This window comes from Pezoporus flaviventris, unplaced genomic scaffold (assembly GCF_033815535.1).
Source record: "Pezoporus flaviventris isolate CSIRO_AGI_PZ_B2104156 unplaced genomic scaffold, CSIRO_AGI_Pfla_v1 ptg000054l, whole genome shotgun sequence".
Classification (NCBI taxonomy): Eukaryota; Metazoa; Chordata; class Aves; order Psittaciformes; family Psittacidae; genus Pezoporus; species Pezoporus flaviventris.
In genome coordinates this window covers 8,748,386-8,762,785 of record NW_026892602.1, presented here as the reverse complement: position 1 = coordinate 8,762,785, position 14,400 = coordinate 8,748,386, and the positions used below count along the sequence as shown (strand labels likewise).

Sequence of the window (14,400 nt, the reverse complement as noted above, 5' to 3'; positions counted from 1 at the left end):
GCGATTTTATGTTTTGAGAAGGCATCATTGTGGTTATTGTCAGTTACAATATGAGATTCAGGAAGCAAAACAGAGATGGGTTAATTTAAAAAATCCAGAGGCGTGTAGCACTATGCTTTAGGTTGTATATCTGTTTTGTCTTGTCAGCTGCCTAGTTTTGGTCTGCTCTGGACAGCCTTTAATGTGAAAACATGAAAGAACAGATCCAAGTTTTTCAATACTGGCTGAGTTGCTTCACAATTTTCAGGACTTTTAAATGTGATGTAGAAACAGTGGATTCCTGAAAGGTTTGTATGCATTTGATATGCCCACAGCATGTGTCACTGATATTGATGAAGAATGGTAAACAGAAAATAAATGCTTTAAAAATGCTTTTTTTTAAAATTTTTTTCTATTTTAAACTTTTATGATAATTGTGCAGCTTACACTGCAACCTAGTATATATTGTAAATAATGTCAGTGCTATATAATTGTTAAATACATTATATTAAAAGCATACTGTGTGTGGAATAGAAAAAGATATATATTGCTAACTAATCTGTATACAGTATAAATGCATATTTTAATATAAATGTATAATGTATAATAAAAAATATATGTTTCAAAAGCCATATTTTGGTATATCCTGTTTTGAAGTACTTCAACAGACATAATTTTCCAGTGCAAACTGGGCTATTGAATGCATCTAAGTTGAATGATGTTTAAGAACTTAGGCTTTGTTCCTTGGTCAGTGAGGGCTTAAAAGGCAAAACCCAGGATTCTGTGGAGGTGGGTAAGTCTCATACTGCACTGTGTGGCTACTTTTGTCTTACTTGAGGCATCAGATAAAATTCCACAAATATTCAGATCAGCAAATTCAACAAGAGTTAAAATTCTTGTTATTGAAAGGCAAGTTTAAATTAATTTTGTTACTCTGATTGTTGCTGTGATTCATTCCTTTTTATTTTACCGTTGTAATTTAGTGAAATTAATTGAAAAATTATTTCCTGAAGTTTTCTAGCAGAATTTACTTTTTTTTTTTAAAATGGATGAAGAATAATTCACTCTGGTGCTAAAATACAATGGCACTAACAATATGACTGGAGAAAAACATGATTTTAGAGGGGAATACTCTGTATTATTCTTCATTTGTCAGCTGTCAAAGGTGCTCAATAGCAGCTGGATTGCAAGTAATAATGCAGTAGCACATTAGTACTAGTGTACATTAGTAATTCAGTGGAGTGACAGGAGGAGTTATCAATGCTATTTGAGATATGTAAAAATATCAAGGATATCAGTTTTGACAAGCAGGAACCTTCCCAAGTCCGTTGAGACTTAATTTCAAACACTAGAGGGCTCAAGAGACGTTTCTGATTTTTTTTTTTTCCACAGTGATTTAATCACTATAAATAGTGTGTCTCTTTCAGCAGTGCTTACATTAACTTCATAATTATCCTTAAGATGAAACCATATTACAGTGATAACAGAAGAATGGCAATGCATGAATAAGCTAATGAACAAAACATCTCCTTCCTAAAGCAGCTGTAAGTAAAATAAAGTGAAATACATCCAGCTATGACAATACTCTGCAGACTCGATGTCTAGTACTTCGGTTTGGAAGATGTATGAAAATACCCTGTGTAATGAAATCCTTGCTTAGGTATCTTGGGTCTGAATTAAAATTTTAGTAAAAATTAAACACATAAATGTTGCTGTTGTAATTTAAAAGATATTTAGCAAACATTGCAATGCCCTCAAAATAGCCTTCAAAATTTCCCCTTTGATTTTCATTATTCTATAATCAAACACACTAAGGCTAATAAGGATTATTTGCAATGCAACAATTTGAATGGATGCCTCAGTAGTGGGCTCTAAATAAATAAATGCACTCTTGAGAAACATTGTGCCCAGCCTGGGTCCTGGGTTTACAAAGATTTGTGAGCACTAATACAGAAGTACAGTAGGATAGATTTGGAAATAGAAGGACATAGACATACAAGTCAGATGAAAGGAGATCTCAGATAGGAAAATACAGAAGTGAAAACAGGAGAAGTGCTTTTTGTTAAATTTTTGTAGATAGCCTTTTTTATTATATTTTATTTCAAAGCATAAACAGCTAATGTTTTGCAGATTTGCCATCAAATCTGAGGGGCACTCTCAAATGTTATGTATGCTATATATATTTAAAGTCTGATACAAAAGCTGGGAAGTCAATGGCAGTATCTTACAGATTTCAGTAGAACTGAATCAGAGCTGAAGTCCAACACCTACAAAATACTTGAGTTCCTGTGTAACATGGGAAACCCCAACAAAGTTGATACCTATATGTATATATTTCCTATCTTAGGATTGCCACCACTCATAGATTTGCTTTGCTACAGAAGTGCCTATAGTAATTTTAACCTTGCTGAAGCCATTATTTGTGATTTTTATAGCTTTATGTGCTTTGATGCCTTAATTTTTTAAAACATCTGCAATAAATGTTTTTTCTTTTCCAAGAATTAGAGCATGAATGCCTTGGGTGTCTTGGCTAAAATCTTATACTCTGGGTTGTTCATTCTCTTTCTGGGTAATGTGTTTGTGCCCATACAAAGCATCTGTGTTTAATGAGCTGGAGCACAGCAAAGCCAATAAAACACAAACTCTGCATTATCAGCACATCTATGAAGTGAGGAGTGGGCTGTGGATTAAAACAACTTTCTGGTTTTCTTTTTCAACTGTAATATATCATCCTGTTCTCCTATAATAGTACTTAACTGTATTGCTACATTTCTACAAGATGAAGCACTTTGTCAATTGGTTTGATTAATGACAGATGTTGACTATACTGTTTTACAGTCCCTTCTTAAGGACTTTCTTACTACATTTCAGATTCAAGCTAGGAATTAATTTGAACAAAACAACTGTATTAACAGTCTAGAACCACTATATTCAGCCTAATCAAAAAGGTTAAGCACCTCTGGTACATTACTTGTTCTGAAACACATGTTCCCCAGCCCCTGAGTAAATCACTGAACTATGAGTAAAGGGAGTAGACAATTTAGAAATATCTCTTTAAGTTAAAGGAAAGGTATTGTAGTTGCCAGTGTATTGTTTTGTATAATAAAATTAGATACTCACACTTTTCTAAAAGCATTAGTTTAGAGGTTTTAAAACTTGCTAAATTGAGGTATGTCCACCCAAATTCATTTTTGCTTTAAGAAAACCCCAAACAAACCCTTCTGTGTCCTTTGAATTTGATGCATTTGAAGTGTGGCTCTATTAAAAGATACTACTGTGTAAAAATCAAATGCATTAACCTAGCAGTTCTCTCCTGTGTATTAGTATCTGCTTTCTTAGTAACAAGGATGAACTATTGTTATTTATTTAGTTATTTTTGGAAATGACATGGGTTTACTAGAAGTGCACTAGATTTGTTAGGCGCTTTTTTGTTTGTTTGGGTATTTTTTGTTTCTTTTTTTTGTTTCTTTCTTTTATTTAAGAGAAGTATTTATGGGATATTTATTACATTCCAACTGCTAAATTTTGCTCTAGCTTATGGAGGACAATCCTCTTTAAATGGCATAGGACAATATGGGTTCTAGTTATTTATTTAAATAATAGCTCATGAAATAGCAGATGTACATTAAAAGCATTTAATATAACTCACTTTAACTCACTGTTACCTCTTCAGGCTGCTGTTTGATAAATAAAGACAGAAGAGTAAATGGATGCCAGACTGCATAGCAGGCTACAGAGGAAGGTGATCAGAAGACTAGAGCTGGGGAAGGAAAAGAGAGACTGGGATAAAAAGTAGTGCTTGCTCCTTTTTCATTTTTGTCATTTATTGTTGCTCAGGTCAAGGTATGGTGAGAAAATCTGGGATAACTGCTGCAGCATTTAGATATTCCACACACATGGAATGGAACAGCAGCTGTTCCCAGGAAGGGCTGTGGACAGGACCAACTGAAAAATGAAAACTACTCTCAGGAAAGCGGGCGATCCGCTGCCTGAGCAGTCTTTTACCTAGACTTAGTTACAGTAGAATTCAGTAAGATGTATACTGACTGCCTTCAGTGTGTCTCACCACACCTGCGCATACTATTAAGGAAGATAATGAATCCTTCATGGAAGCATCATTCCTTATGGTTTCCTTGGGCTGCAGAAACAAAAATATTTTTCCTCTATTTCCTTATGTAGGTTTCCCATATGCTTCTTTAATTTTTGAAGGTGAGCCAATTACTTTAAAAACTTTAAAGGTGGTTTCTGCCTTTGTAGGTAGTATATTACCTTTTATTATTTACTAAATCAGACTATTTCTCAGAATAATTTTTCATTTGTCTGACACAACTGTTAGTTCTGATGTATATCGTAAGACACCTCGAATGAGCACAGACACCAGTATTTGGCACTGTCACACTGTTCACAGTTATTTAAACAAACATTATCTTCAAAGGATGCTCTCTTTCAACCTGTAGTAAGCCCTTTAGGTAGGATGCTGAGAAGCTCACCAGAAACCTGCCTGGCTTCTGCTGAAGCCTAGGGCAGAATTGAATCAGATATGTTTTCTTTGCCAAATCTGCAAATTCTGACAGGGTAAATTGTGTTCTGATTAGCTCTGCTGAGGCAAAAGTAGTTTGGGATTCTGAAACACAGAGAAATGTGGTGACAAATGAAATATATTGAAGTTTTGGGAATTATGATTATAAATAGCAAATACAATTGAGACTGAAATGATTCTTTCTATTTACTTCATGTACACAAATAATTGAAAAATACTCCAGGCAAGGTTTACTAAGATTTAGTATCAGGCATATCCATTCATTGTGGCTTACATATTAAATGCAAACCCAGCAGCCTGCTTCTCAGAGACATTTTATTAAGGCAGTTACAGGGATGAAGCATAGTTTTGAGAAAATGGATGTTTAGAGAGTAGTATAAACTCATTTACAAAAGTCATTATTTAAAATAAAAAAAAAGTGAAGTGACTCTGTGTCAGTTACGTAAGTCAGAATTCTGATTAGAAAAACTGTATGTTGAAACTTAGGATTGTAAAGAAAAGCTTTTCTGTACAGATTTTCAAGCTGTTTACTGAGATTATTAATAATGTAAATACTTTGGAGGAAACAGAATATACCATTAGCGTGTTCTTCGGTGAGAATTTATTGTGAGTGTTTTGTCTGATTTCAACACACCTCAGATTTCACTTCTGCGTATGTATCTATAGCTCATTTAGTTTGCTGATAAGATATGTAGGAGGTGTTTCTGGCTGCCTTAAGAACTATGTCCACTTACATAGGCTATTGTAATTAAAACCTTTATCCTAACCTTCTTGGTAGACAACACACTCTAGTTAACAGCAGAAAGGGTCTTCCAGCTAGTTGAAATAAACTGGGAAGTAATTGTTATAAAATACTGAAAGATACTGAAAGTGTCATCAGTTCTTCATTTGTGAGGAAGGATTCTGCTTTTAGTGCGTCAGAAGGTGTTTCTTGCACCCATCTGACTGCTAGATTCCAAGAAAAAAATGTGAAGTGCAGAGAAAAAGCTGCATGAAGAGCTAGCAAGGATCAGACAACAGCAGCTGTACTTCTGAATAATTTAGGTTTAGTTTGCAAAGTTGTACAGGAAAGGATCATCACTTACACTTGCATTTGAGAAAATGGAGCTGCAAGTGTTGTCATAGAAAGTGACAATGTGCAAACCATCTGAAATAGCACAGCGACTGTCTTGTCACTTTGAGCTCAATCCTGCAGCACTGTGTGCCAGCATACAGTGGGAAGTAAATAGCGTAGAACGAGATCCCTTTGTTGAGATAAGGCAGCAGTGCAGAGCCCTTCCTGAAAGTATGGACTGCTGCTTGAAAGCCATGTCTGTCAGGTGTGCCAGATGACATCCATATCAGCTTGCTCCAGGGGGTACATTAATACTATTATTGACAGGTATTTATAGTTACTGGCAGTACAAAGTCCCAGGAGACTGCCAGCTCCTTTCTCCCCCTTGAAAGCCGGCTGCTGAGAGTGGCAGCACTCAGTGCTGCATGCGTGTTTGCCTTTTGGTCAAAAGGAACTGCTTTCATAGCAACTTTTTCTGAAACATGCCTGTTTTATGTAGTCAGTTTAATTTTGAAATTAGCTGAAATTTAGTTTAATAGGTTTGGGTTGGTATATTTTTTTTTTTTCGTTGGTTAAATAAATCTTGGATTCTATTTCTTTCTGTTTATCACCAGAAACATTCTGTAGTTACGTGTCACCTAAGAAAATTTCTTTTACCTCTGCAGATACGGAGGCACTGGGAGCCGATTACTCGTGACTAAGGATGTAACTTTGTAACTTCAGCCCAATGCCACTGCGCAAGTACAACCTGAGAGCAAAACTCGAATTTTATAATAAGGGGCTACCTAGAAACCCACAAGAAGATAACTCGGCAGCCACCCGCGTGTTGACAGACGTGGCAGACAGCCGGCGGGATATCCCCGTGCGCTGCTGCCCGCGTAAGCGCGCGGGGAAGGTGGCTCTGGCAGAGGAGGGAGCTTGCAAAGGTGAAGCGGCGGGTGAAGCAGCGCGCGGAGGATCCCCGGCGCTGGCGGGCGGTTAAGTCGGCCGACACCTGAACCAGGCGCACGGGGCGCTTTATTCCGTGAGGCCCGTGCGCGCAGGGGTAGGGCGGGGCGGCGGCTGCCCCAGCCCCAGCGCAGCGCCCCGCGCGGCCCCTCCCCACCCGCCCGGTGGCCGCGGGAGCTGCGGCCAGGGCAGGGCAGAGGCGCGCCGGCCGGTGCCCGCCATGGTGCCCCGCGGATCGCTGCGCGCTGCCGGCTCCCTGCTGCTGTGCTGCGCCCTGGCCGCCGCCCGCGCAGCGCCGCGAAGGACGCCCTCGTTCGACGGGCAGGTCGCGGAGAACCGCGCGGCGGGCACGCGTGTGCGCGGGCTGAGCATCCCCCTAACGCGGCTGGCGCCGGGGCCGTGGTGCGCGCAGGTGCGGGGCAGGCGCTGGCGGCTGCAGCTGCTGGGCGCGGGGCACTCGCACTTCCGCGTGTGGCTGCACGCCCGCACCGCGCGCGTCCTGCTGCGCACGGCCCGCCCGCTGGACCGCGAGGCCCGCGCGCTGTACGCGCTGCGCCTGGCGCTGTGCTGCCGCCGGTGCCTGCCGCGCGCCGCCGCGCCCGCGGAGCTGGCTGCCATCACCGTCCGCGTACTGGACGACAACGACAACGCGCCGCGCTTCGCGGGGGGCCCGCGCCGCGGCGTCACGCGGCTCCGCGTGGAGGAGACGCTGGCGCTCGGCTCCGCCGTGTGGCAGGCGCACGCCGAGGACGCGGACGCGGGCGCCAACGCGGAGCTGCGCTACTTCGCGCTCCCGCGCAGCGAGCACTTCTTCGTGGTGCCGCGCAGCGGGCGCGTGCTGCTGGTGCGCTCCCTGCTCCACCTGCGAGCGCCCATCACGCTGCGCCTCTACGCGCGGGACCGCGGCCGGCCGCCGCTGCTCAGCGCCCCGCTGGAGCTCGAGGTGCTGCCGCAGCCCAAGCGTCTCCCGATCCCCCGCGATGCCGCCCGACGGCGCCGCCGGTCTGTGCTGGTGCCTCCCCGCGCAGCCGCCCGGCCGCTGTCCCTGTCCGTGCCAGAGGACGCCCGCCCGGGCATCCGCCTGGCGACGCTGGTCCCGGAGCGCTTCGCTTCTGCCTGGTTCGAGCTGGTGTCGCCGCCCGTCGAGGAGTCGCCGGTGCGTGTGGAGCGGGAGAGCGGAGTGGTAACGCTGAGGGCCGGCCTTGACAGGGAGGCGGTGGCCCACTGGAAGTTCGTCGTCCGCGTCCAGGAGCGTCCAGGTACGTGAGGGCACACACGGGGGCTGCCTCTGCGCTCGCCCCTTGGGTTGCAGCCGCAAACAAAAGTTAAATCTGTACCCAGTAGTGGTCGCGTCCCATCTATCGGTTGGAGGATGGGTTGTCCTTTAAGAAGTCCCCAAGTGACAGCACGTGCATGGGAGTGTTTGAGTGTCAAATGTTCTATGCTGTTACATTATGGAATGTGGCTTTGAGTTTTTACGCCTGTATAACTGGCGTAAAACAGTGTAGGGCTCAAGAAACATTTTATAGCGTAGGGGGTATTTACTGCCCAGTTGTGTAAAAATGCGTGGGGCAGTGGGTTGGTTATCGGAATGTAACTATTCCATCTGTCAAAATTCTTAGTCATTAACAAGCATCATGGAAAGTGTGTGGTGTAACCAGAGTGTAACTTACATGATACATGTGCTGAGACAAAGCTCTTTGCATACACAACGCTGCTTACACGCAAGTGCTTGCTGAAAAATGCTTCCTGTAGCTCTGCGTGGCCTGAAGCAGCTTGAAGCCATCGAGTTTTGAGTCGTTAAAGTTCCGCGTGTTTGGTGGAAGGTTTTGAACGGTTGGTGCCTTCGTGCTTCTGTGGCTGCACTTCTCTTAAAAACCTGAGGATTCAAACGTGCACCATGGAAACTCTGTGTGATTTAAACCTTTACAGGGTCTTAAGTTAGGTAGAATAACTCATTTCATTTATGTCTGGCTGATTACACCTGTTACTTTTTCAAATTCTTTATTTTCATTTTGAATTGTCATCTTAATATTTTTCACCTATGAAAACAGAGCTTAGTTTAAGCATGTTTTTAATTCACCAGATGGTGGGTGTCTGTGTACATGCCCCGTGTCTCTCGCTATTTTTGTGTTATGTGTGATTCTAACATTGTTTTGAAGATTGTCTGGAATGTGAGTATTCAGAAGAAAATTGTATCAACAGGAATGAGTTGGTTGAATTGATTTCAGCTTGGAAAGGTTTTGAGGGGGTTTTATGTTGTTTGTTTTCTAGTGCTTGTGAAAACTAGCAACATCTCAGCAGTGCAGCTGCTCAGAGTAACTTCTTCACAGAGCAGCACAGGCAGGCAGAAGAGAATATTTCCACACTTTTCCTTTCCCTCATCATTTCTGTTTTCTGAATGAGGGGCAGCCTGCAGGAGTGAGAGGCAGTTTACTCTTTGGTGTCTGTTAAATCCCTGAGGATGTCCACAGGGATTCTCATTAGCACTGACAGTTTCAGTGACTTCCCCAGAAATTCTAAGAAAAATTTCAAGAGAAACTCAAGAGTTCGAGAACTTCCCATCTTGCAGTAGAATTACAGCTGCTATCTCTTTAGCTAATTCTCCCCTTATGAAAATGCTTTTTGGCTGTCAGTAATCATTTATTAAGACACATGCTTTGTTATTTAAGGATGTCTGTTGGAATAATTAATTTACAGTTATTACTTCACATCTGGGCATGCTTGGGTTTTCTGTGTGCCACTCTCAGCAGATGGATACCACACTGGGAAGTCCCTGATTACATGGGTATCATTTGAATCTCTTTTAATTCGTAATTAAGACCCACTCTGCCATGAGAATTTAGGTGCTCTGTTGCTTTCTTTACTTTTGTACGTTTCTGGTTTGCTTTAACTTCTATTTTAAAAGCCATATGAGGGTAAGGGACAGAAATGTGATAGACTGTCATTATTCTTTGAGCCGCTCAAAGTCATCTCTTCAGAAGGTTTATGTTTAATGAATGAGCAAGCTGCTGTACTTAAAAGTAGCCCATCAGATACTTCATGAATTTTCAGAGATGACAGTAGAGAAATATTTGTATATAGTTGTACTGTTTCTTGAAGGATATGCAGTAGGACTGGGTACAATAACCAGTGGCTTTATCTCATGTTAGGGTATGAAAATGGGAAAAGAGATTTCTCCTGGTGGCAGCTGGAGGCTTAGGACCTTCTGGAAATGTATCTTACCAAACTTTTTGTCAATAGATATTATAAGTGAAGATGTGTTGCAGAGTCAGGTGTCAGAAGAGTCCAGATACTTGCAGAGTCTTCTCAAAACAATGTCCTCTCAAACTCCAAATATTTTATTTGCAGTAATCAAAAAAAAAAAAGAAAACAACCCGAACCCCCAATTAAAAAAAAAAAAGTCTATCTAAGGTAGAAGTCTTAGAAGTTGGAGCAGTTTAAAAAACAATAAAAAATACTAACTCGAGTACTTAATTTGCTAATAGATGTAGGCCAGTATGTAATAGCTGTACTGACCTAAAGGCTTGCAAGACTTTTAACGCTCATAAATCTCCTTTGAAAAAAAAGTGAAATGACCTAAAAATGCCAGGAGCGACCTTGCTTCTTACATATTATTGTTTAATCATAATAATGTAATATCTCTTCCCTTAGTACATTCAAGGACTGTATAATAGTTGTTCATGGTTGCAGTGACATGTTCAGTCAAGTATCTATTCTGTATTGTCAGATTTTTTAACTCAGTGTTGGGCATTGTCAGTTTTATCAATTGGACTGGTGCAGAGAAACCTACATTCTTAACCAATATAAGCGCTCTATTTTCAAGTCTTGTCTTTTAGAAGTATCTGTTGGATTTTTGAGGGAAGAGACATTTCATATAATCCTAATGCAGTCAGAAGTCTGAGAATTTGTTTGGTTTCATAGGCTGACAGCATCTTTTATAATTGGATGCGGTGAAAAGAGATGGGTTTAGGGGCACTCCAGCACACTGTATTTGAAATGGCAGTCAAACTATTTCAGCACACGTATTTTCCAAGTCTTGTCTTAAGCAGTGTAACAATCAAAAGTTGTTAGCCAGATGACTACGTATTAAGGCCTTCTTTGGTGTAACAATAGAGGTAGGTGCGGAATATGTTTTCTGAGTTGGTGTATGAAATGACAGGATTTATTACTTTGCAGTAGCTGTGTCCAATCGAGTGCATCCTTATTACCCAACTTTGATATCAAGTTGGAGGAGCTAGTTTGTGCTACTTTACGTTGAAACCCATTCCTAGAAAACAAATGGTGATAAGAGTTTTTTTTGAGATAAAAATGGATTAGGTAGAGGCATAAAGAACTAGTGAAGAACCTCAAGAAGAAAGGAACAATTATCCAATCAAGATGTTTGGTCACTTACTTTAATTTTCAGGATGCTCTTCAATTTTGGCAAGTCTTTAAATTGGACTCCCTCAGAGGATCATGATTTTGAGAGGGATTTCATTCCTTTTACATACTGAGTTCCTCTATGTGTCTTAAATTTTATGTGAAAAATTACTAATGATTTTACAAGCTTGTGACACCCTTTTAATTTATTAGAAGTTTTCCTAAGCTTTTTGGGCAAAGTATGTAACCCAGTCTTCATAGTATGTGATCATTAAAGTTTTTTCCTGTGTGTGGTGTTTTTTTTCAGTCTAAGAACAGTTTATTTTATTGTGCACATGTGGTTTGTATCTCCCCAAAGGATCACATTTCTAACTTTGAATAGTTAATCTAAAATGTTATGTTTTCTCCTATATGTTTAATGCCTTGTTTAAGCTTCTTAATCTTAACAACTGCGCTTAATGAGACGCTCTCCTTTTGAGCATGGAGACTGTCAAAAGGAATCTAGTGAGGAAGCTGACAGCAGAGCTGTCGTTGATCTGCATAGCTGTTTGCTGAAAGGCATTTTAGTAACAGATTTTCCTGCTTTTTCTTGGAAAAGGGACATCCTTTCAAAAAATGTGAATTTTGTATTAAACTAGGAAGATTTTGGATATCGCACAAAACCTATTTGTGTTGTGGTTCGGACCTTGTGGACTTGAACAAATGTTGTTGGATGCATAGTAACTCTGATTTTACTAAATGGGTTTTCCACTGAGGTGGCCCATGTTTTTTACATCTATTGAAAGGTTAAACAGGTGTTGTGCTATGATTAGTCTGACATAAAATGATGAAAGTCTAAAATGTAGGTACATCACATAGGCAAACTGACATTTTTTGAAGTGCTTCTGCTATAGAAGCCAGCAGTTGTATTATGTTGATGTGTAATTCTTATGCGGAGTATGTTGGTAAAGAGCTGATGTCATTAGCTGTATGGATCTAGAAGTTTGCCTACACACAGACAGGTATTTTAGAGACTGATTATTTATATTTTTTAGTGACTTACTGCTGCTTTTAAAGAACATTTTTGCTATGGTTGAACTTCCCAGCAAGTCACTTACTATTTTGCTTGTTTGTTTGGGGTTTTTTTAAGGATGAAAATTCTGAGTCATGGCATATCATATATTTCCTGCAAGCAGAAACTTGGGCCAGCCAGTGTTTTATGTTCTTTAATGTAGCTGGAATTCAGAGGAAGGCAATATAATAAATCCTTCTGTTTATCAGTTTCAAACACAGATAGGCATGAAAAATAAGCAATTATAGACAGATACTTTTGATGAGGTTTCAGCAGTAGATTTTGAGAATTGATTTTGGTGATAGGGAATGAATTTCAGTGCTGCAGCTTTTGTCAGTAATACTAAGTTAAAAGGAAGTAATTCCAACTGGAGGAAACGTGTTAGAAAAAGCAGACTTCAGGATTGAGCTGCCCTAAGAAGGATTTTTGATGATACACAAATTGACTCTAATAGGGAATTAAGCAGCTAAAGTAGGAAAAACCTCTGCACTAGAGTTTATAATTTTAGTCTTAATTTTTAATATAAATTGAAAAGAGAACAGTAGAGAGGGATAATAATTAATTTTGATATTGCTAAAGGCAAATAAGTGCTGTTTGCAATTATATGGGAAAAGTAATCTGCTTTCATTAGTTTCCATAGTGAAAATAAGTAAGAAAAGAGGAAAAAGTACTTTCTGGATGACTAAAAAGATGATTTTCCCCTTTTGAATATGAAGTAGTATTTTCTATATGGCTTCTAACAATACAAATTTCTAATAGAGGATGTTCCAGTGTTATGTTACTGTCATGTCTATGTGCAGCAAGATACTATTCTTTTAGTAGGATTTTTTCTGATGGATGGCATTGTGTAAGGTATCTGCAGTGTACCTGGCTTGAGGGTCAAGTATCTAGCATTTAATATTGAAGAAATTCTTGTTGCTAGTGTGTTACAAAACAGTTTGAAAATTCTTTTAGGGATGATGAAACCTGTGTCAGATTCCTGACTTAGGATCTCAGTACTGGGTTGATGTGTGCTGCTGAATATAGTTGAATATGACTTTAAGGTCTCTTAACTATTAAAACACAAGTACCTGGAGGAACATGCCCAAGTCCTTTCATTTTTTGGTTATTAAAGTTTGTTAGAGCATGTGACAATTGATCTGAGTCCTGATGCAGTTCTCCACAGTTTTCTTACAAGCAGAATGTTATAATTAGGTACTAAATACCAGCATATTAATGTTCAGTAAACTGACAGTCAGTAAGTGCAAGAGTGGAATTTGTATCCAGGTTTGTTATTACTTGTTCAATAAAAATCAATTATTCTTCAATTGTGACTTACTTTTTGGTAGAGGAATTCAGGCATGTTAAAAACTTCAGCAGAATGCGAAACTGCATGGGTTCATGGAGCGATTGGGATACTGATTTCCAGATTCCAGAGAGGCAAAGACGAGTAACCTTTCTGCTCGTGGCAGGGTTACCAATGTGGCGTTCAGATCCTCGATAGATCTTGCTATTACAGGGGCAGATTTTCTAAGGTTCTTAACTTGGTTTCTAAGTTAGTGCTTGTTATTTTAAGGCTGCAGTATGCCCAGGCAAACTAAGCTATTATTGAGTATTTGCAAACTTGTGACAGGTTCTACAAGACCTGTTCTTTTCAGGAGACAGACAATTTTGACACTAACTTCTCCCTTTTGCTCATATTCTTTTTTGGACATCTTTGTGTGTATTTCTACCTCAGACTCAGATCAACATCTAACAAGTTTCCTCCTCTGCAGTTTCTTCAGGTGTCTTGAACTAGTTGCCCTGGAACTGTAAGAACACACATTCTGGCATGAAACACATCTCTTTGAAGCACATCTGGTTCTACTTAGTGTGGTAGTGCGAAATAATATTCATGCTGCTACTTTTTACATCATGATTTACATCACTGCTTTTTGCATCAGGATGTCGGGGGAGGGACTCTTCATTAGGGACTGTAGTGATAGGACAAGGGGTAATGGGTTCAAACTTAAACAGGGGAAGTTTAGATTGGCTGTAAGGAGGAAGTTCTTTACTGTTAGGGTGGTGAGGCTTGCCCAGGTTGCCCAGGGAGGTTGTTAATGCTCCATCCCTGGCAGTGTTCAAGGCCAGGTTGGACAGAGCTTTGGCTGACATGGTTTAGTGTGAGGTGTCCCTGCCCGTGGCAGGGGGGCTGGAACTTGATGATCTTAAGGCCCTTTCCAACCCTAACTATTCTATGATTCTGTGATGGTTTTTTGGGTGCTCCATCTGGCTTGTTTTGTGTTATAGAGAGGAGAAAGCAGGTAGCTGCTTTCACAGAGTCTGTCTAAATGCTGAAGGAAATTAATTATACCTGGGTGACTACAGGGGCAGAGCGGTAGCAGTTTAGGCTACTATACTCTGATCTCAATATCAGTCATTTTTATTGTGATGAGGAAATTTGAGTTTATCTTTGGAACCTTTGGCTTCACATGCAATGTTGAAAGG

The 14,400-nt window shown here is 40.5% G+C and overlaps 1 protein-coding gene across 1 annotated transcript in view; it reads left to right on the top strand.

Annotated features, from left to right (window-relative positions):
- The first annotated feature begins 6,741 nt into the window (after positions 1-6,741).
- LOC133277199 (neural-cadherin-like) overlaps positions 6,742-14,400 on the top strand; it is a 63,083-nt gene continuing 55,424 nt past the window's right edge. The window contains exon 1 of the mRNA XM_061468839.1: positions 6,742-7,780. Coding sequence (XP_061324823.1) covers positions 6,742-7,780 — 1,039 coding nt within the window. The remainder of the gene's footprint in view (positions 7,781-14,400) is intronic.